Here is a 22263-nt window from a genome sequence, read left to right on the forward strand (position 1 = left end):
ACCCAATTAATAGTCGCCCACTTTACTTGAACTTAGAGACACAGAATCAAGAAGAAAAATAGGAAGCTAAAATGCCCCTGTTGCCACATAGACACCCTGTTGGCCCCTAAGTTAGGCGCCCCTTGTGGTATTTCTTTATTTTTAAAAAGGGAGAGAGTACAATGGGCTGTCTTTCACCTATTCTGGGTGAAATTTGGCAGCATAACAGTACAATTACTGACCCAAAACAAGCCGACCAGGAGGGGAAACTCTGCCCAAGTCCGAATCTTCTGGTTGGAGTGCAGAATTGACCATTTCAGCCTGCTGTAATTACTGGTTCAGACCTGTTCTGAAACCTGTTTACAACTCATACTGTTCCCTGTACTGTTCAGCCCACTGTAATTACTGGTTCAGATCTGTTCTGACACCTATTCTCAGCTCATATTGTTCCTTGCACTGTCGTGCATCATCTGGGCCAAGTGCCCCTTGATTCTGACATCAATTGGGCTTTGAATTAACCTCTGAATAGTCCAGAATCAGAACTGATTTAGTGCTGTTTCAGACACTTGCTTGGTGAGGTTACCACCCACACCTGTTCCTGCTTGTGGGCAGCAAACAACTGCTCCTGTTCCTGGAGAAAAGAGGCTCTTGCCTCAAGCAAAAACAGCATATTCCACACAGCTGTACCTGAATCAGAAGAAAGGCCCTTGATTCTGCAGCATAACCATACTGTTAGGGGGAGAGAGAGAGAGAGAGAGTAGGAAGCAAGCTCAGCCTTTTGTGCATCATAGACAAGGTAGGCCAGCTCTCAAGAGCTCTCCATCTGCAGCTGTTTTTCACAAATGAGCCCCTTTCAGCCCAAAAACTGGACGCCAACCCTCTTTAAAGAGGTAAGTGCACCAATTTGTGCCAAGTGGCTGCACTGGAAGATATTTCCCGTTCCAGCCTTCCGGTCTAAAATTCTCCATGCTTGGTGTAGAATTTGACCCCGGCACAGACCAGAGGATTGATCCTCGTGCAAAAACGAAGATAATGACGCGAACAGATTCTGAGGTCCAAAAATAGTAACTCCCTAAATTTTAGGAGTTGCTTCCATTGCATCTCACTAGTTTTTTGACCATCTTTGCAGACCAAGGCTACATCCAAATCTGTAATGTAGCTCAACTGAAAGTGAATTTCCACTGATGACCCCACATGGACTAATCTCTTGTAGATTTGTCCATCTTCACTTTGAACTAGTCTCTTCCAGGCTAGTTCTTCAACACACTTGTCCATATACACTTTCACAAGTCTCTTCCAGACTTGTCAATATACAGTGCCATCAGTCTCTTCCAGACTTATACTGGACCTTAACTGTCCAGTCTTGACTCACTAGACATTCCTGTCTGTTTCACATACTGGCCATGGAACTCAGGCGTTTAGATTTCAAGAGGGATTCTTCCAAAAAGAAAAACCAAATAAAATATGTAATAAAGAAATCAACAAAAAGGTAATAGTTGTCACAGTCTTGTGACATTGCTGGTCTGATTTGCAGTCATTGGAGGACCTTCTGAGGCTACTAAGGGCGGGAGAAGACCAATCAACAGCAGGAGACAACATCTACAGGCCGTTGAGACAGGGCAACAGTAGTAAATGACTGATTTTCTTCAGTTCTTTACATCTACAAGCTGTTGTGGCAAGGCAGTAGCTGCATTTGACTGATTCTCAGTCATTCTTGGTGACAAAACTCTGAATTTTCTCTCTCTTTCCCTCTCATCTCCTAGCCATTTCACAGCTTTGCTGCGAAGATCTCAGCATTTGGACCCTTGGAGGTTGAGAAATTTCAGATTTCTTTGTTGTAAACCCTAATGTACAACAGAAATCAGGGTTTAGTAACAACATCGGGAAGCGTGCCAGTAATTGGAAGCTACAAGACTTGGATTCAATAGGGTTGAAGCTGTTTTTAGTCTATTGAAGTGGAGGGACCAGCAAATAATTGAATTTGAGGCATTTTCCATCTCCATAAAAGCAGGTGAAAGCCAATTGATTGCCCAAATTAAGGGGCAAATCGGATTAAAGACTTGTTGGTGATTCATCACAGCAAGGGGAGTTGGAATACCGAAAGGGATTGGGAGAATCCCATTGTAAATCAACTTCTTCTCAATAAAGCTAAAGAAATACCGAAAGGGGCGCTAATTTTGGGACCAATCGGGTGTGCATTGTCCAAGATCAGTAGGTAAATTTGTATTTTCAGATTTGCACTAATTGTTTGCTGCTGTAATTAAGTTGTTATCAAGGATTTACCACCCATCCACGGAAGGAAGACTGGTTACAGGTACCATATGGAATTATGGCAATTTTGGTACCTTCACATCAATCGACACTTCTTGGACATCAACAATCTATTTCTGCCTATCCATAATTGCCCCTTGATGCTTTTTATCCATCACCTCCACCACCATCTTATCCTCCATTCTACCCCACCTATCCATCTTAATAGTCACCTCATGGTTATAGCTCTTGATCTACCAAGCATGCTTTTAATGATAAGACTTGTTTCAACAGGTCAAACTACATGACTTGGTCCAATTTGATGAGGCATGTCTTAGACTCTCAGAACCTATGGGATTTAGTGTACGGGTTAGAACTCCAATCTGATCGTGCACTTGTTCCACATGAAGTCCTCTGCTCATGGAAGGCTCGTAATGTCTCTGCTATCGTTGAGCTTATGCAGGGCTTATTACACGAGTTTCACTCTCAACTTCAGTATTTCAACATAGCATCTGAGCGTTGGGCACACTTGGTTGATTGCTATGTGGCTTGGGACGAACCCACTAGGATCGACCTGAAGTTTTGGATTCCTAAAATCGGATGGGTCTCCTAGTAGCTAGCTAGCGTCAGTAATTTTGAGTCCCACTTTTATAGGATTACTCGATCTGAAGCAGACTTGCCATTGCACTTGGTTCAAAGAGAATGGGAGACGGAGGGGAGTGCGGTACGTCAACCCTCGTGTCTATAAGGCAAAATCCCATTCCGGCCCCCTAAAACAATGCAAGTCGGTTCTACCTAACAACTAGTTGGTTAATTTACCGTCTTCCAATTTCTATTGCCAATTTAGAAAAGTTCCCAGCTAACTGAGACTACCCTACCATTGGGGCTCGAGATAGCACCTGTCGAATCAATTTGGATCATGAGCTTCAAAACATTAAAATCATAGATAAGGATGACTTGAAAGTCAAGTTGGCTGAGTATCGGCGTAGATGCCCTCATTTTATGAGTTTGAGGGTTAGCTGTTGCGTTATGCATGGTTGTTTGATCAATTTCATAATATGTCTTCGATAGAGGGAGGACTCTTGTTGCTTCTTCTTAGAAGGGGCAGCATGGCAAGGGCAAGTAAAATTCAAATCAAAATCAAAATCAAAACAAGGTTAGTAAATCCCAAGAAACCACACAATCAACTCTCAAACGTGGATAGTAGAATGTACCTAAGAAAAATAGGTATTGTCAACATTGTTAAAAGGCTAGCCATTATGACGATGAGTGTCGATGTAAGGCAAGAGGCACATGGCCAAAATCCAAGAATCAGATCCCTGTACTGTAGTCGAGTAACCCCAAGCAAGGGAAAGCAAGGTGGTGGCAACCTTAGCAAGGGCAGTGGCGAGCCGGATCCACATTGCCACCGGTTAGAACTTAGCCATCACAATCGTTGAACTACTCAACTCCAAAGGGTTTGTCTGACTAGTTTGTAGAGGCTATATCGTCTCCGTAGAGACATGGGATACAAATCTCATTCATATCTGCGAGTTGCCTCCGGACAAGGTGACTGCAAAGGTCTATTGGTCATAGCTGAGCACATCTACCTGTTTGACTCGTGGACAATGCAGCCACTCATTACATAACTCCTATAGAGGGCATCTCCATTTCCCAAGCCCTTGCAACCAGAAGAGTCCACGTAGAAACTAACTCCTTGGTCAAGATTCAAGCCCAGGGTTGTATAAGTTTTGCTACTGACCAAGATTCGGATCTAGCTTCATTGGATGATGTCTATCACGTTCCCTAGCTTGGAATGAACTTGTTGTTTGTTTAGTAGCTTTGCTAGTTGGGGCGAGCGGTTTTCTTCGTAGCGACCATAATGGAGGTCCTAGACTCTCAGATTGGTTTAATGTTTGCTTGAGGCAAGGCACAACCTAATGGCCTTTACCACATGACCCATTTTCTTACCGAGCCTAGTGTCGATGATTCGGAGTTCCATCGCTTTTAGGCCTTGGCTACCATATGGGATCCCACAGAAGTGTCTTTGACATTTTCACTTTGGCTATGACTCTATGAGTTGTTGTGTCAAGGGATGGTTGAGGGCATTCTATGCCTAAAACTATCTTGAGAGGTCTATAAAGCATGTTAGCCAGGTAAGTAGCATCATACATCCTTTCCTTAGTAGTCTAACACGTGTTGAGAAACCCCTTAGGCTCATTCATGTAGATCTTTGTGGTCCCACATCCACTGTCGCCTTGAATGGCGCACTGTACTTCTTTTTGATAGTGGATGATTTCTCTCGGTATATATGGTTGCACATCCTTAATTGATGTCCGATTGCGGCTATAGACTCGGTATGAGGCATTTTTTGGCTCTTGGCTTGTTATTTCTCACTTCAGAGTCTTTGGTATATCCTCAACCAATGTCCGACTGCAGTTGTTCCTAAAAGACTCTGTACGAGGCATTTTTGGGCTCTCGGCCTGTTGTTTCTTTAGAATCTTTGGCAATAATGCTTATATGCACACTTTGGATAACAAGATACTAAAGCTTACCCCTCGAGCTGATCTCTTGATCTTTGTGGACTATTCTTTTGAAGCGAAAGCCTACTGTTTGTTTGATCTTTGGATGAACAAGGTGATCATTAGTAGGGATATCGTCTTTGATGAGATGGACAGAGTGCAGTCATTTGCATCAGACTCTATGCTCTCACATTGCTTGTATCACATGAGATCGTGCCTTCTGAGTCGGGTCTACTGCCTGCTCGTGATCTTTCTATAGACACTTTAGCTTCTAGGCCCCCTTTTTGAGACCTATTACCTCGTTGGTACCAACAACCATGCGGGGTTGGAGGATCCTTCCACTAGATTCCAGTTGAGAGGGCTCTAGAAGGTTTGCTCAGCTTGCTCCTCAGGCTTTATATGTATCGCTATTTACAACCAATTACATTGCATATTTCAAGCCGGACAGTTGGCAGGAAGTTCTCTTGGACCCTTTGTGGCATGAGGCCATGGAAAAGGAATTGGATAGTATGGGGCATGAGGCCATGGAAAAGAAACAGGACTTGGACCTTGGTGGATCGTCCTCATCACAAGTCCGTCATCAGGACGAAGTGGATTTTTAGGACCAAGTTAAAGGTTGATGGTACTTTAGACAACTACAAGGCTTGTTGTAGTGCAAGGTTTTAGGTAAAAGTACGGCATTTACTATGAAGAAACCTTTGCATCTACCATTCGGTTGATATCATTTCGTTTATTGATTGTACTTGCCACTCACCATGATTGGCCAATCTATCAAATGGACGTTAAAAGCAGTAGTTGAAGTGGAGCAGCCTTTTGGCTTTTCTTTTGTTGATTAGAAAGACAATGTATTTTGCTTGCGGAAGGCTCTTTATGGGTTGAAGCAAATGTTGAGGTCTTGGTACCATAGGATGGACAAGTTCTTACAGATTCATGGATATCATTCTACCCCCTATGATCCAAATCTATATGTGCGCACCACAAGGACGGGGTTTAGCTATATCTTGTTGTATGTTAATGACATACTTCTCATTGGCTCAGGCTTTGTGGCTATAGAAAAAATCAAGGCAAAGCTTTCCGCTACATTCGAGATAACTGACTTAGATTTGTTGTCTTATTTCTTGGGGATGGAAATTGTTTGATCCAATGGAAATATCTTTCTGTTACAACAGAAGTATGCCCTAAAGTTGGTGGAATAAAATTGCGGCGATCAGACATAGCTAGTAGCCACATCTCTCGATCCATTGCCCATTTGTATAAGAATTCCTTGGATCAACCTTTTGATGCTCACATCTATCGCTTTGTTGTAGGGAAGCCATTTTGGTTGATACATACTAGGCCAGATCTTGCATACTCAGTTAGTTTGCTTAGTTAGTATTTTAATGCACCTAGAATGTCTCATTAGACTGCTTGTCTTGGTGTGTTAAGATATGATTCACTTATGGTCATGGTTTATGTTTGCATAGAGTTAGATGCATTAGAAGATCGTTCTAGTAGTGAGACTTCGTCAAGCGATGAATTAAGAGAGGGGTCCACTATAGAAGATGTCTACTAGGTGACACTGAATGAGCTGATAGAAGCTCAAGACAAAATCAATGACACAGATGTGATTGAGCTAGATCTCGATACCTTGAATGAGCCACGAATGATCAAATCAGGATCTATGCTTAGTTTGGAAGAGAGGAAGGACTACGTGTCCTTGATCCAAGAATTCTGTGATATTTTTGCATGGAGCTATGATGAACTGAGGGGTATTCCTCCTAGTCTAGATGTGCATACTATTCCCCTGGAGAAAGGTAGCTGTCCTACTCGACAAAAAGTGAGGTGTATACCTTTTGAGCTAAGGGACAGACTATTTAAGCAGCTACAAAAATTGTGTAAGGCTGGCCTGATATTTCCCATACAACACCATGCAGTGGTATTGACCAGTAGTTATCAGAAGAAAGAAAATTAATCAAATCTAGCTTTGCGTATATTTTAGGAAGCTTAATAAATAGACAATCAAAGATTACTATCCGTTACCATTTATTGATCAAATTCTGGTCAATTAGTGGGTAGGGATAACCAAATGGCTATCCTAGAGGAAGATAAGTTGAAAATGACATTTATCATTGTATTTGGGCAAGGGTAGAGCAGTGGAGTGTGGCGTCCATTGGAGATAGATCTCGATTGCTGTAACCACCGGTCATAGATGAGAGAATGCTGAATAATGAAGGGCAGCAGGCTGGTCACCAAAACACAGCATTTGGAGGCTGAAATTTGGTAAACGCAATAGTGTACCGCCAAAGAAGGCTGAAGGGTGGTCATCTGAGGTAGAGAACTATTAGGTGACAATAGGAGAGGTGTTGTCGATGTAGGTGGCCTACTAGACAACAAAACACAGTGACTATAGTAGTCCCGTGGTGGGAGAGATGGTAGTAGTCTATCACTTGGCACGAGATGCTGAGAATGTCGGCTAATCAAAGTGCTATGATGATGTAGCAGATGGAGACCTCCAGACAGTAGGGTGATGGTTGGAAACAAGCCCCCTAGGGTTGGATGGTGATGGGCTGCAATCAATGATGGCTGGATAGCAGATGGTAGGTGGTTGATGGCTGAAATCTACATGGTAGTGTGAGAAACCTGCACAAAAGGATGAAGACTGAATGGGCTTGTCTATTTATCGATGTGGATGGACCCTCCCAAATTAAGGTTTTATTGAAACCCTCTCAAACCACACATGATTTTTGTGTTTTTCATTAAATAAGCATGTTTTGGGGCCGTTTAAGAGGCTAATCAGCATGTAATGTATCTTAGTTTAACAAACCTACCATTGGGCTTGGCTGAGATGAAGATGTTGGATGACCAATCATTCCAAAGGTGCTTTTTTGTCTCCCGATTGAGAGCTGCACATTCTCGCCAGCTAGTTGCCTCGACTGAAGTGCACTTCTCTTTGGCCAAGTATCAAGTGGGTCAATGTGGATGATATGCTGGGCTGAAGATGGAAAAATTTGTGGAGTAGATGGAATTGAAATTGGGTTATGGTAACTCTGATGATTTCAGGTAACTTTGACTTTACCATTCCATCTTTGTATAGATAGGGCGGGAGCAATCAAGTACAAGAAGGTGTGTAGTAGATGGATGCATATAGCAAATGGGATTGATTGTGTGTGCTGGCCTCATACCCTTGCAAAGTCACAATGGATGGAGAGTCTAGGGGTAACAAAGCTCTTATGATGAAGATTACTTTGGTCTCTGATAAAGGAGAAGATTGTTTTTTGAGAGTTGAGACATTAGATGTTATTTCATGTGTTCTTGTACCATGTGAGGATCTTGTTGGGTTTTAAGCCCAATAGCGATAATCAACAGGTGTGGGAGATGTAGCTTCATACATAAATTCGTTCACGTATGGATGGAGAAATGAAATGATATATTAACATCTATAAAAGGCCAAAATGACCTATGAGACCATGAGTTACAATCATGTGTATGATGGTACAACTGTCTGGGCAAAATATGTATGTAGCACAAAGCAAAATAAGAAAGGAAACTAACTATAGCTATGTGTAAAACATAGAGCTTTATCTAGTAACAATGAGCTCCAAATGATATAGTCTCATGTGGGTATGGAGGACCTAGCTCTAGCCCGAGCAATTATCCCCTGTATCCGCCTATGAAGGTGTCGTTGGTGTCTGTGCTGAGGCTTAGGACATCTGGATTGGCTAAACTGAGCGGCTCGATCAATTAGTACTCCTTGTCTGTGTGTGGGCTGTGGCGGTGAGAGAGGCTCTTGTGTGGACTATGGCTGTAATTGTATTGAAGTCTTCTGAGTCTCCTTTGCAAAGAAGTCTGTGAGCTGCCGCTGTGAAGAACCTCGATGTCCTGGGGCAGCTATAGACCTGAGGCGCATGTCACGAAGCCGTTGTATCTCAAGAAGAAAGAGGCCAAGGCATCGCTGATCGGTAAAATCCATGACTTTGGATAGTGGTCCAAATCCGTCTCTAAAGAGACAGTGGAAACGCCACGGACCTCATAATACGTTGGGTAGTGGCCAATATAATGCTCCTCTGTCTCTGGCTCTAATTGGCATATCTGGCATATGTGCTCTTCTGGTAGGATGGATCTATATTTGCCAGTCTCAATCTCTAGTTGATGTGAGGAGGTGCGCAACTGGCCATCTGTTCCCATGGGAAAGGTGGGTGTCCATGTATCTTGGGCGAACAATAAATCCATCATCTGTAGTATAAAGGAAATGCGTATGGTAGAAAGCCATCTTTGTCCCTAGTTTCTGCCCTGACATCAACCATGTCCGCCTGATATCCAACTGGGTAAGATCCATCCTGATGATCTTGTGGATCTCCAACCTGCTCAGGTCAAGAGATGGTGTATCAAGGGAGTACTGGAAGGGGGGTAACTTGTCCATGCTAAAGCCATGCAGCTCAAACCAGGTCGACATCTGTGCATACCAACATGAAGTATCACCCTCTCTGGCAAGCTGCCTGTAGGACTCAAGGGCCAACCGTGCATATGTGTTTGGGTAAGTCCCATAGGCTATGTATGTATGTGTCCGATCGGGTGAGGGCCTCTACCACAATTGGTGTAGTTGCTAGCTCGGCTCTGATGATCTCATGTGGCACTGAGGCCTTACATTTGATCATCTTGGATATCATGGACACTAGGGGTTTCTCTATCGACCTCCATCCGTCATAAGTGTGCCTTGATGTGCTATGGTGGTCAAGACTAGGCCCCCATATCTGTACTCCATAAAGTAGTGTGGATGCGACCAGTGTATCGAAGAGCCATAGCTTGGTATGGGATTCTTGGAATTGCACCTGTGAGCACATCCTCTCCAAACCACCTATTGCTGTATATCCGCGAGTCAGTCTAGTGTCTGTTGCCTCTCGCATAGAAAAGGTGGGCCCTGTGAATAAGACTCCTAGGTATGTATAAGAATCCACATACTCCAGCTCCTCAGATCCATATGTGAATTTAGGTGCTGATCTCCTGACCCATTGTGGTGTAGTATTAAATACCATCACCTTGGTTTTACCAAGGTTCACTGAAAGCCCACTGTCCAAAGTATAGGAGTGTTGTGCATCCAAGTGTCTCTGTAGACCCTTTGGAGAGTCAGCTATCAATACAATGTCATCTGTACACAGTATGAGAGGTATCCAAGTGCTAGCTAGTGGAGCTCCTCTATCTCCTTCATGTGAAATGGAGTTAGCAATCTTATCAATGTACAGGCTAAATAATGTTGGAGAGAGGGGGCATCCCTGCTTCATCCCAATGGTGGAATAAATAGGTGCTTAAAGGCCCTCAAGTGTCCGGACTCTACCCACAACTCTCTCATATAGTGCCAAAATACCCCAACTGAGCTCTTTCGGTACTCCCATGGTATGCAATCTATTTATCAACCTGTCTCTCGGTCTCTCGGTACTGTGTCAAGGGCTTTGCGGAAGTCCACAAAGCAGCAGTAGGTCCGTCGGCCATAGGCCCTTCCCTCAATGATTGCTCTGAGTGTGAGGATGTGATCCAATGCGGAGAAGCCTCTCCTAAAGCCAGCCTGTCCCTGGGCTCTAAGACCCCACACCTCTGCCCACCTGCTTAACTCATGCTCAAGGATGGAAGCATATAACTTAGCCAATGTATGCCCAACCATGATAGTCCGATAGTTACTAGGTAGAGTAGGGTCCCCTGACTTGAGGATAGGCACAATAGTGTTCGTGCTCTAGCTTTCTGGTAGGCCTTCACACATGGCTCTGTTAAACATGTAAGCTAGGAATCCTGCCACCAAATCTCTAGCATGGATCAAGTGCTTGGCTACTAATTCATCGTGATCTTGTGGCTTTCCTTTGTTAAGTTTGTTAATGGCCTCTCGGACCCTACTTTCTGTAAAGAAAGTGGTCTCTGGACAAGGCTCAAGTGGGTCAAGGTGGCTGACCCTCCACAATATAAAGACTAGCTACATACTCCTCCCAGACAGCGGTGGATGTAATAGGTGTGGTCAGGCAATACTCTTTGAAAAGCCTCCAAGCCTCTCTAGAGTCCTGGCTCAAGAATAACTGATATAGGTCTCGCTCCAGCTGGGCCAAGAATGTTCTCTTCTTCCACCGTGTGAGGCATCTAAAGAGTATTTGTGCCTGTTTGTGGGTAGTGGATCCCAGTGCTCTCTCTCTTTGTAGCCATGCGTTGGTCTCACGGCACTCATCATCATACCAGCTGTTCCGAGGTGTCACCCCGGTGGAGGCTCTCTGTGTGGGTCATGAGTGTGAGAAGGCTACACCTGCATCGATGTGTAGGGCCTCACTGAACTGTTGAGTCCTGTAATGAAACGTCGGGGTTTGCATCATGTAACAATCTAAGGATCTCCGCCTCATAGGTATCCTCTGTCTCTATGGAAAAGAGGTATCTCGGGTGCCGGTGGGTTACATGATGGGTCTATGTGTCAGTGAATTGGAGGTCGATGGTGAATGACAGGTAGGCATGATCCATTGCAATTCCGAGAAGGCATGGGGATACTGAGAGGTCCTGGATGTGAGATATCAGCATCGGTGGGGCAAGAATATAGTCTACTACGCTGGCACCATGTCGGTGAGGATAACATGTGAAGGCGCCGGATACGGGGTATCTAGCCAGGCCATTAAGAATGGCCAGCCTGTGTGCTGTGCCCATCTCCACAAGGTGTCTTCCATATTCGGTGACTTCCCCCATATCCTGAGATGTCCTCTCCAGCTGTAGCTTTGACACATCCTGCTCCTGTAGCATCTCCTTAGATGCATCAAAGAAGGACACTTGATGGGAGGCTGTCCTAGCATTAAAGTCTCCTAGTAAGATAACCTCACCCTCCTTCGAGAACTCCCAAATATCCTCATCCAAAGCCACATATGGTGATTGCCCCTTGGGTGGGGCGTATCGGGACGTCGTAGGGGGAAAATAGCATATGGCACATACAAAGTGCGTTCCTCACCACGCGCTCTCACCCACATGTATCTGGCCTGCTCATCTCTGCGGACTACCTGGATCATCTGCTATAGCTCCTCCCTGGATAACACTGCCACTCCTCCCGACCTGCGATTACTGTGGTCTGTGTGTGTCTCCTTCCTGCAAGCTGACTCCCACCTATAGCCTGTCACCCGTGGAAGTGTAGTATGTGGTCCCTGATGTGTCTCTGAGTAGAATACTATATCTCTCCTCTGAATGTCTCCTCAAAAGCTCCCACATCCGATCGAAGGGCTCCGTTACAGTTCCAGACTGCCACTGCAAGGCTGGTCCCATAGGTCCCATAGGTCTCACGCCGTCATTTGTGGCGCCTCTCCATGACTACCATTCTCCCTCCTCTGTAGAAGGCGAGTTTGCCCTCCTCCCTGGCTGCCTTAATTTTTGGCATGCACTCTCTCATGTGGGCTAGTTGGGTTGGTGTGAGATCGTCACCCAAAAACACACTGGTCCCCTTCAATGTACGGCATTGAGCACTCCAAGTGTCAAATGACTAACAAATCCCCCTTTCAATCATGGGTGACTGAACTTGTTCCACAAAACATGAAAAGGAAATTGAAAGGTCTTACCTTTAGAAGAGGTAATGTCTGATCTTGTACAAAAGGCTATAGTGAGCAGATATACAAGATAAAGGGGTTATTTGTAAATAAAGCTAGAATATGGCTTGCACTACTGTCAAGCTCAGGGACTGAGTTGGGCACGATTCAGAGGTGCATATATATGGCTAAAAAGATGACTAGATGCCAACATGGCTCAGAGACACAATGCTTATGAGGAGGGCCCAAAACTCAAGTATGGCTCTCGGAATGATTTCACCTGGCCATATTAACTCACACCATCCTTTGTTTGTTAGCAGAGGCAAATTTGATTTGCTGGAATTAATTTCCAAACCTGCTGTTATAACTAATAAATCTAGAGTTGTCACGGTTTCAGATTTTTCCCTAACACACCCCCCCTGCCGTTTTCCGCGCCCCCCACACACCACCCCCCGCCCCCCCCCCCCCCCCCCCCCCCCCCCCCCCCGCGCCCACCCTTTCCCTTTTTCCTTTTGTGAAGCCAATGTTGATCTACATCAAGTTGATTTGTAATGTAATAGGAAAAGTTGGAAAGTACATAGAGTATGGAACCATCATTGATGCGAGAAAATAATCTACCAAACAGCCAAAACTTCCTGAAGTTCATTTAATTAGTTGTGCAGGCTAATTATTTGAAGTCGTGATCATGAATCAAGACAGCTCCAAAGGAGATGATCTCATGATGTCTTCACAGGTCTTGGTTCACATCTTATACATGGCTGCTGCAATTTCGACACCTTTTCAAATGGCAAAGCTCCTACAAACTGTCTCCATTAAATTAATTTTTCTTTCAAGAATATAGCTTTGTGCATGAATGATAGATGTCTATGTTAACTTCCATATGCACTCCTGTGGCCAGGCTGTGTTCCATTCATGCAAATTCTTACGTAGGTACGTCTATACTTATTATGTCTCTTGCTACATGCAAATTACATAAGTATATGCGTCAAGTCTATCTTTTTATATTTGGTGTAAGCATAGTTGCTTTGAGGTCCTTTGCTAGAAAGGATGCCCTGTGGGTTCGATAGCCAGCCACTTGACCTCCTCCACCTTTGACTGACATCTGTTCTCCCTTGTCCTTATTATGTCACGTCTTTTGAGTTGGAAGAATTTTGAATGATGACGATAAAAGGGTTGTATGGCTATGAGTTTAGTCATCATTGTGTGTGCATACATTAGCATCTCTCAGCTCTACAGCTTTAGGAACAAACGGCCTCTGATTGCAAACTCTTACGTGCATATAAACCATATTCATTAATGCTCCTTACTTTACAGTAGCAAGCTGTTTGAAGAGTCAAATGATCTTCTCATAGGTAATTCCATTTCAACGTGGAGATGCCCGACAACAACCACCACCAGATCTTCCTTCTTATCTATTTAAGAATCGCATTGTGTTCCTTGGGATGTCCTTAGTACCTGCTGTCACTGAGTTGATTATGGCTGAGCTACTCTATCTTCAGTATGAAGATGCAGAAAAGCCAGTTTACATGTACATTAACTCCACTGGCACTACCAAGGTATATTTTCTTATTTGTCAGTTGATATAATTTGAATGTTGTAGGTGTTAAAACGTTGTTTTGGTTACAGGATGGTGAGAAATTAGGCTATGAAACTGAAGCTTTTGCAATATACGATACCATGAGGTAAGCTGTATGGCATTTGTTTTGATGAGCATGAATACTTTGGATTTGCTGAAGGCTTGGCAATCTACCTTAAGCATCACTTGATTGATGTCTTGACATGCATATTAAGCAGGTTCTTATGGGCTACAGGAGGGAAGGCCAGATAATAGACTGGGCTAGAGTAAAGACATCATTAATATTGAGTCATTGTGTCCAAATAGAGTGGGCTAGAGTTGAGACAGCATTAATATTGGGTCAGTCTTTCCAAATGGGACTGCAACACTGCTGGATATTCTTTATCCATCCAATTTGTGTATGGAGATATGGATCTTTAATAGCACAGAATTGCATTGTAGGAGTAACCTCTATGCTAACCACATGTAAGGTACGTCTCCTATGTAGCACAGAATAGTACACTATGTATCACAGAATAGCACACTGCTGTTAATATACTGGTATGCAAAAGTAACCTCAAGTGTGCTATATAGCAGCAGTGATACAGAAAGCTTTGTATTATGCAAGCGTTTTTCTTCAGACAGATTGGCGGTTGGTTTTGTGACCTTGATCATCTTGTATATGGACAATTTGACCATTAAGGGGAGTCATAGTGAGCACATAGCTTACAGCGGGGTTTTGATGTAGTGGGTACTAATTGAGGAGTTTGAGATGGCTGTTCTTGGGCTTCTTCATGTCTTCCTTGGGCTTTTGATTGACATTTTTGCTTATTTGCAGAGGGATGTTTCTGACTTACTTTCAGCTCTTGGTATATCTGCATCTATGCCTAACATTTCATGCTTGGGCAAAGCACATTGAGGTGCATTATCTCCAGGTCAAGGAAAGGCTCCATATTGGAGAGATCAACTTGGTTTATATCCCTATAGAGGATAAGGTGGCAGATGACTGTAGAAGGCTCTTTTGAGAGGAAAGTTTGAAGTGTATTGCAAGGCTTGAGGCTTACTACCATTTGGGGATTGATTTGCCATACCTTGTATACATTCACATCATTCACTCCAAGTAGGCTTGTTACACTTATCGTGTTCTTCTTGGCCATTTTGGTGTGGATAGTCTCTTACACACGGACACTTTTTTACCGTGGTCTTGGGATGCGGTATTTTGCGATGTGTCCACCCTCTTGGTAGGGATTCTTCAGTTTCTTAGAGAGCTCGTTCTCTCTAAGAAACTGGAGAGAGAGAGAGAGAGAGAGAGAGAGAGAGAGAGAGAGAGAGAGAGAGCTCGTTCTCTCTCTCTCTCTCTCTCTCTCTCTCTCCCATAAAAGATAATTGTATTAATTACGAAAAAAAGTATAAGATTACAAGATACAAGATAGCTCTAGGCCATCGTGTGTGAAATTAGAGACATCACAATGAACACAAAAAGCAAATAGAGTGACTAAAGGGGGCAGAAGAAATTGCGGTGTGCCAAGCAAGCAAATCTTGTCTAGGGAGAATGTTTGTTAACTCAATCAAGTCTAGCTACCAATGAAAAAGCCCTTTAAAACGGGCTAAATGGCTTTGCATACCTAATGAAAAGAGCACTTTCATATTCGCTTGCACAGGGTCTATAAATTTGGGATGTCCAAAGACCTAGTCCTTTGGAAGCATTGGTAACCCAACCACTTGTAACCAAATGGCCGATAGTAGTGACTTAATCTTCCTCACGATCGGGCAAGTAAGGAATTGATGGTAGGGGGTTTCAACCGGTGCTTGAAAAAAAGTAGCAATCGTTAAAAATCCTTTACTTGGAGAGTGCCAAGGTAAGGGGTGTGAAGAAATGCGTTAAACACAGAAAACACAAAACCAATCGTATGACAAAGCACAAACTGATAAACATAAAACACTGTTACGATTAGGGTAACTTAGAGGCAGTGAACACAATTAATAATGAAATGAATGACTATTGAATATACAATGCTCATGTAGCAAACACACTATCCAGTGAATACTGAACCTCGAACTCTCGTATCTCTGGGATCAAGGTAGAGGTTATGAGGTGGTGAGTGTGTCTTACTTCGAATGGATCCCAAAATGCAACAAGGCAGCCTCTGTGTGTTGAACACCGGCAAACACAGCTAGAGAGGCTGGATTTGATGTAGATAGGTAGTGAGGTGAGAGAAAGACAAAAAACCTAGGTATGTGAGGAGAGAGAAAAATTGGGTGACAGAAACAGTGGATGATTGTGTAGGAAGTGTAGGCAACAATTGGCGAAGAGAGAAACTCAACAAACACAGATTTTGGATGATGGCGACAGCTCCATATGATGACGTTAGCAACAAATGTAGAGTGTATATTATAGGCGATAGCTCCTAGATGTAGGCGATAGCTTTAGGATATAAGCGAAAGCTCACAGTGGAGACGAAGACTGGAATCAAATGCCAGATGGTAGCAGATAGCAATGAGAAGCTTTGACTACGATATCCTCTGTGAATGGGATGTGGGCAGTATAGATACGGCTCTTGAAACCTGCAAAAACAAGATTAAGGGAGAGTGGTGGGTTGCATGCCTATTTATAGAAAGTTTGAGGCATCCAAATTAGGGTTTGGCATGTGGAACACAGTAACTTTCTAGGATACATTTCTCTTTAAAATAATAAGGTTTCTTTATTAATTAAGTGTGTTTTGGGGCTATTTAAGTCAGGCTAAGAATTTTAGCTCAACACCCTCTCTCAGGCACAAAATTGAGCCATGACTAATAACCCTTTTTGTTTTTTGTTTTTTTCCCTTTTTTCAAAACCCCAAGGTGTCCACCCAAAAGCAACTTGGGCATCGGGCAAAGGGTACATGTCGACTGTCGAATGACCTACCAAGACTATAGAGGCGATGGTTATCTTACTAAGGGAGCCCAAGTGATCACCCCAGAGAGATTAAGGCATTAGAGCAAGGGTGCTTATTGGTTGCCCAGGGGCCTAGCAAGTCTTGCAAAGGCGGATGGAATCAACAATGGACTTTTTTGAGGGTTGAGTTTTAGTTTTTCACAAGATTTAACGTTAATTGAGTGCTTCAAATCAGTGTAATTCCATTGAGTCACTGTGTCTCGAGGTACAAGAAATAAGGATGGATAGCTCCATTGCCTTCATAAAACAAGCAAAACAATTCCACATACTACTAGGATAAGTGCATAGGGATTCCCAAGGGGGTGTGTGCGTGTGCCAATAATATGGAGAGTATATAGAGAGAAAAGCAATACGATGGGTGAGCAAGCAAGACAAGCAAAGGCAGCATGCGAGCATAGGGAAAAACTGCCTTTGGAGATTGCATGTGCAATACCACAAGTACGGTGGATCTAAAGTTGACCACTCCCATGGGTGGTTGAAAAAGGGATAAATGTGCACAGATACATATTAACACAAACAAAATACCAATGCATGGGGTAAGGCAAGGATGATGCAAGTTTTCATGCTCATGTGCAATGCAATGGTGCCCACTTGGACAGTGCCCTCATAGGGGAATTGTTCACTTGCCCAAGCGCCCTTTTACAATCATGTTATCTTGACAGTGCGGATGAAGTCACAAATGTCTATAATGTACAATACAAAATGGCTGAAACAAAATCTGGAAGCATCATCATTGTCACTATCAAGAGAATAAGCTGCCCCTTTGCAAGGTGGAAGGGAAAATTGTAGACCATTCCCTCTCACCATTGGATGGTGGAAGGAGAAGTAAGCACCCCCTCTATCCTCAAAATGTCGATGTTGATGGCAGAATGGAGTAGCACCCAAAGAAGAAGAGTGAGATACATGTCCAAATGAAAACTTGTGAAATGAATAGTCCCAAGGTGGCCTCTGAAGAGGCAATGACCAATCTTGGAGAAGAAGAGCCACCAAAAGATGCAACCATAGGAAGGAATGTTGAACGATCCAAGGCTTCGCTAGGTGGTAGATCTTGTAGAAGCAAATGTCAACTTGCAAAAGGAAGCAAAAACAACTACATAAGAGCATAAAATATACAAACCTTGACTTCAATGTTAAGTGCAAGTGAGTGCTATGGACAAATGCGAATGGGACTTCCACTACCAAAAGGTAGGCATGCTAAGAATGTGAGAAAGTAAAAGGAGAAATGTGTAGCAGAGAAGTCTAAAGAGAAGACAAACTAGAATGTGCCCTACAAGGATGAAGTGATTTGTAGGTAGGGAGTGGAAAGCAACCATGGTCAGTATCATGGAGATCTGAACCAGAGGAAGGCTCCACAATCGGCTAGGCCGAATGGTCTCTAGAGAAAGTGGGCTCAAGTGCTTTTGGCTACGAATTCAAAGGAGAGGGTAACACGGAGTAGGAAGGGGACTCATCAAGTCGGTTCTCAAGAGAGGCAACACATGCTCCAGGATAACTGAAGTCCACAACATTAGGATGGACAGACATTTTGGAGAACTCAAGTGAAGAGGGAGCAAAAGAACTAGTGGCTATGTGAGTAGTGGGTCTTCCCTATTGTCTTGATTGTGGAGGGGGATCTAGCAGAGGCAAGTTGGGAGGCTCATGACTGATTGTTTTTGGATATTTTTGGTTGTGGAGACTGAAGCATTGTCGAAGTGTCGAAAGTCATCTAACCCTTCTGTTGTTCTTACTTCTATGGATGAGCTTTCTGATCAAAATCCTAGGTATCTCAAAGAGAACTTGGCTTTGATACCATGTGAAAAAATTCTCTAAACGCAAAAAACACAAAGCCAATTGTGCATGGCAAGTTGTTAAGTAGATCTTTAGATACTTGCAAGGTACTCGGTCATATGCATGATCATTTCTCCGCCGGGGGGGGGGGGGGACTTGCACTTATAGGCTTACAGTGATTTAGATTGGGCTAGTAATGTAGACACTAAGCAGTCTACTAGTGGACATTGTTTCTTTCTAGGATGTTCATGCATTTCATGGCTAAGCAAAAAACAACCTACAGTGGCTACCTCGTCTTGTGAGGTTGAGTACAAGGCAGCCTCACAACAGTGGAATGTGTTTGGTTGCGCGGATTGTTGGTCGATCTACATATACCATTGGAGGGTCCTACATCCATTCTTTCTGAGAGTTAGAGTGCTATTGCAGTAGCACGTAATTGTGTGTTTCATGCTTGCATGCATAAAACACATTGGGGTGCATTATCACGATGTCAGAGAGAGATGCTATATAGGAGAGATCAGTTTGACGTATGTACCCACACAAGAAAATGTTGCAAACATTTTCACCAAAGCATTACCACGTGAGAAGTTTGAGGCTTTTTGAAAGTCCTCAAACTTATTACCCTTTGGCAATTGATCATCCTTGTATTTCATGACATTGGCATACAAGGGGTGTTAGAATTTGGTAATTCTAGGCAATGGCCAATGTATTTCATGTGGTGTGGACACTTATACAAGTGTCAATGTAATGTGTTTGCTTAGCGTTTGTAGACATTTAGTTAGTGACACTACTTTCACTCTTTCAGTTCAGGTCAGCAAGTACACTCTACTCTCTTGCTACAGCTTACTTATCCTCCATTGTTGGTACCGTTTTCTCACACAAGGTGCATTCTTTGTTTGATGCCATACCTTGGTTGCTTTGGGTTGGGATGCCTCCGGGTATTATGGGCAAGAGTATAGATATTTTAAAGGACAAAAATCAACCAAAAAAAAAAAAAACAAAGTTCAAAGTGGTTCATCATCTTTGGTCCATCCTTTGCTTATGGTGCGTTGTCATGCTTTATTAATTGGCACTTATGGGAATGTTTACTGTTTTGACCATTTAGCATATCTGGACAACTGATTGCACAACGGTTATCGTTTGACTCATTCCTTAGCAGTGGACATAATGCCATATGCATTGTTGGATCTGATTGATCCCTTTTAGGGCATTGAATTGCTTGGATGCCACACTCTTTTCTTACACATGGAACATTCATGTGCTCATTGAGAGCTATTCCTCCTCCATGTTGGTTTCCATTTTCTAAGATTGTCTACTCTGAACAGTCACCCTTCACAGTTTGGCTCAACAGCTCCCAACAACCCCTCTTTCAGATCATCTTGCTAGTCTGGTCTCCTAGTTGGTCACAACCCCACTATATAATGAACACTAATACAAGTGGTGATTCCAGACCTAACTAGGCTCAGTACACCATGCTCAAGGCAATCTGGACCTGTCTTCACAGTTTGGCCGGTAACTCAAGTTCCAAAGCTACCTATGTGGATCAAGGTGTTTTATATATAAAGTAGACCATCAAAAATACTTCTCTGCATTGCAGACCCCTTTCCCGATCACCATCACACTGGTCTTAACCTCAGCGGTACTCGATGAAAGCACTGACATTAAATGAGGCTCCGGTAGACTCTCTACTGATGCTTTGCCAAAAACACAAGTTAAGGTTAGAATAGTCCCATAGTAAAGGGAGTCTGCAAGGGTACAATTCCTGCACATGGATAGGTAAACCAGCCGGATCGTGTGATTGGAATATAGCATGTGCACGTGCAGCATGCCTGTATATTGGAAAATGAAAAGCCCTAAACATATGTTGCAAGCATGCTATCCAGTGATGCATTTCTATAGCTGTTTTAAAATAGCTCTTTACACAGCTGCATGGAAAAATGATTATCTCTTGTTATAATAAATTTGTTTTGCAAAAGCATTTATCAGTATATTATTCATGAACAGGTATGTGAAGCCCCCTATATTCACCTTGTGTTGCGGTAATGCTTGGGGAGAGGCTGCATTACTGTTGGCAGCTGGGTCTAAAGGAAATCGTGCTGCCCTGCCATCTTCCACAATCATGATAAAACAGGTACAATTAGTTTAAGTATCTAATGGTGGTGGCATCCTTACTCATCTTTAATTTTGAGCTTCAATGAACTTTTCTTGTGTTTACAGCCTATTGCTCAGTTCCGGGGTCAGGCAACAGACATTGATATTGCACGGAGAGAAGTCCGCAATGTCAAAAATGAACTGGTGCCTCCTTGTTGCATTTTTTTTCTTTACTTTACACACACACAAAATATTGTTTGTTCGAGATGTCATACGAATCTTCAGTACATAATAATTAGTGTGACTTCGTGATTGGGAGTTTCAGGTGTCACTTTATGCAAGACACACTGGACATTCAAAAGAAAAGATTGAAGAAGATATCAGGCGACCAAAGTACTTCAGCCCTGCTGAGGCTATTGATTATGGCATTATCGACAAGGTATATCCAATGGCATGGTTGCATTCACACCCTTTTTAGAAAATCAAGATCACTATGTGGCATGTACAGTAGGCATAAGATACCTGTTTCTTTCTTTGAAAAGTAGCTGTGGGCACTCAGAAAGATCCAAAACACGCATCTAATGTTCAGGCAGTAGAGTGAACCCTGCGAGGTGCTGCACAGCCTTGCTGTTTATATTCGTGTTTATGTGTGAATGTGGTTAGCTTTGTTTGAAGATTAAGGACATGGCTTGTTATGACCCTTAGTGCAGAGGAGCTTGTTTGAGATACAGAAACTACTGTGAGTGCTCTGAAGTCTTATTCCTTGTCCATCAATACAGGTTCTGTATTCGGAGAAGGGGCAAGAAAAAGGGGTGGTTGCCGATCTTCGAAAGGCTCAGCTGATTTGAGGAAAGCATTGTGTACAGCTGCTGAATGATACTGGCTACTGATAGAAGCTTCAATTGAAGATCATCGTGTGTCTAACCACAAAGCAAAGCACCACAGTACTAAACTTGAAGAGCTTTTATTGGCTCAGATGCCGCTGCTGTTGATCTTGACCAATGTCTTTGTAGATTATGGTAACAGCAGAGTATTGCTTTGACATGATTTTCACCCAAAAAAGTCTTGTGCTGTCTCTTGGACGAGGACAGTATCTTCAGAATAAAATTTAGGATTTAAGCATGCTTGTATGGCAACCCCTGCTCTCTCTTAGTAAAGATATATAGCAAGCTTGAAAGTTGCAGGTTAACCCCAAAACAGAAGTTCTTTGGAAACATTGCAAACAGGATGTTTGGTGAAACACTTCTGACAGTGAATATTGTACTCAGGAATTCCTTTTACTGTTTTACAATATAGAAGAATTGATGGGTTGCAGAATGCGTCTCTCTATATTCTATGTAATCCTGAGGAATGGACAGTATCTTTTTTCAAACACAAAGAGAGAACATTATCTAAGGAGTAAGCAAGAGTACAAAAAGCTCACCCTGCTATGTAGCTTTTTTGTTTGGTTGGTGAGGGATTTGAAGGGTCTAAATAAATATATCCTTGATACTTCTTAATGGAGGATGCCTCTCCTCCAATAGATGATGCACTCTTTTTGTAAGCCCGTTTGGAAAGTTATAATAACCCAGCAAACACTGCAACAACTTTCAGTGCCCAAAAGGGTTTGCATATGCAGCTTCACATCCCCATGGAACTCATTGAATGAATTCATAGAGCATATGTCCCTGAATTTTT

The 22263-nt window shown here is 43.0% G+C and overlaps 1 protein-coding gene and 1 pseudogene across 1 annotated transcript in view; one reads left to right on the forward strand and one right to left on the reverse strand.

The window, feature by feature from the left end:
• The window catches only part of CLPR4 (CLP protease R subunit 4), a 34652-nt gene extending 12749 nt beyond the window's left edge, over window positions 1-21903 (forward strand). Inside the window, exons 2-7 of the mRNA XM_087663267.1 lie at window positions 13591-13794; window positions 13865-13920; window positions 20500-20626; window positions 20713-20790; window positions 20912-21025; window positions 21366-21903. Coding sequence (XP_087519393.1) covers window positions 13591-13794; window positions 13865-13920; window positions 20500-20626; window positions 20713-20790; window positions 20912-21025; window positions 21366-21434 — 648 coding nt within the window. The 3' untranslated portion in view covers window positions 21435-21903. The remainder of the gene's footprint in view (window positions 1-13590; window positions 13795-13864; window positions 13921-20499; window positions 20627-20712; window positions 20791-20911; window positions 21026-21365) is intronic.
• On the reverse strand, window positions 11145-12526 carry LOC148017225 (uncharacterized; annotated as a pseudogene).
• Window positions 21904-22263: the final 360 nt, after the last annotated feature.

The sequence above is a fragment of the Lygodium microphyllum genome, chromosome 22 (assembly GCF_053477565.2).
Source record: "Lygodium microphyllum isolate KBCC chromosome 22, Lygodium_microphyllum_v1.1.10, whole genome shotgun sequence".
In the NCBI taxonomy this organism is placed as follows: domain Eukaryota; kingdom Viridiplantae; phylum Streptophyta; class Polypodiopsida; order Schizaeales; family Lygodiaceae; genus Lygodium; species Lygodium microphyllum.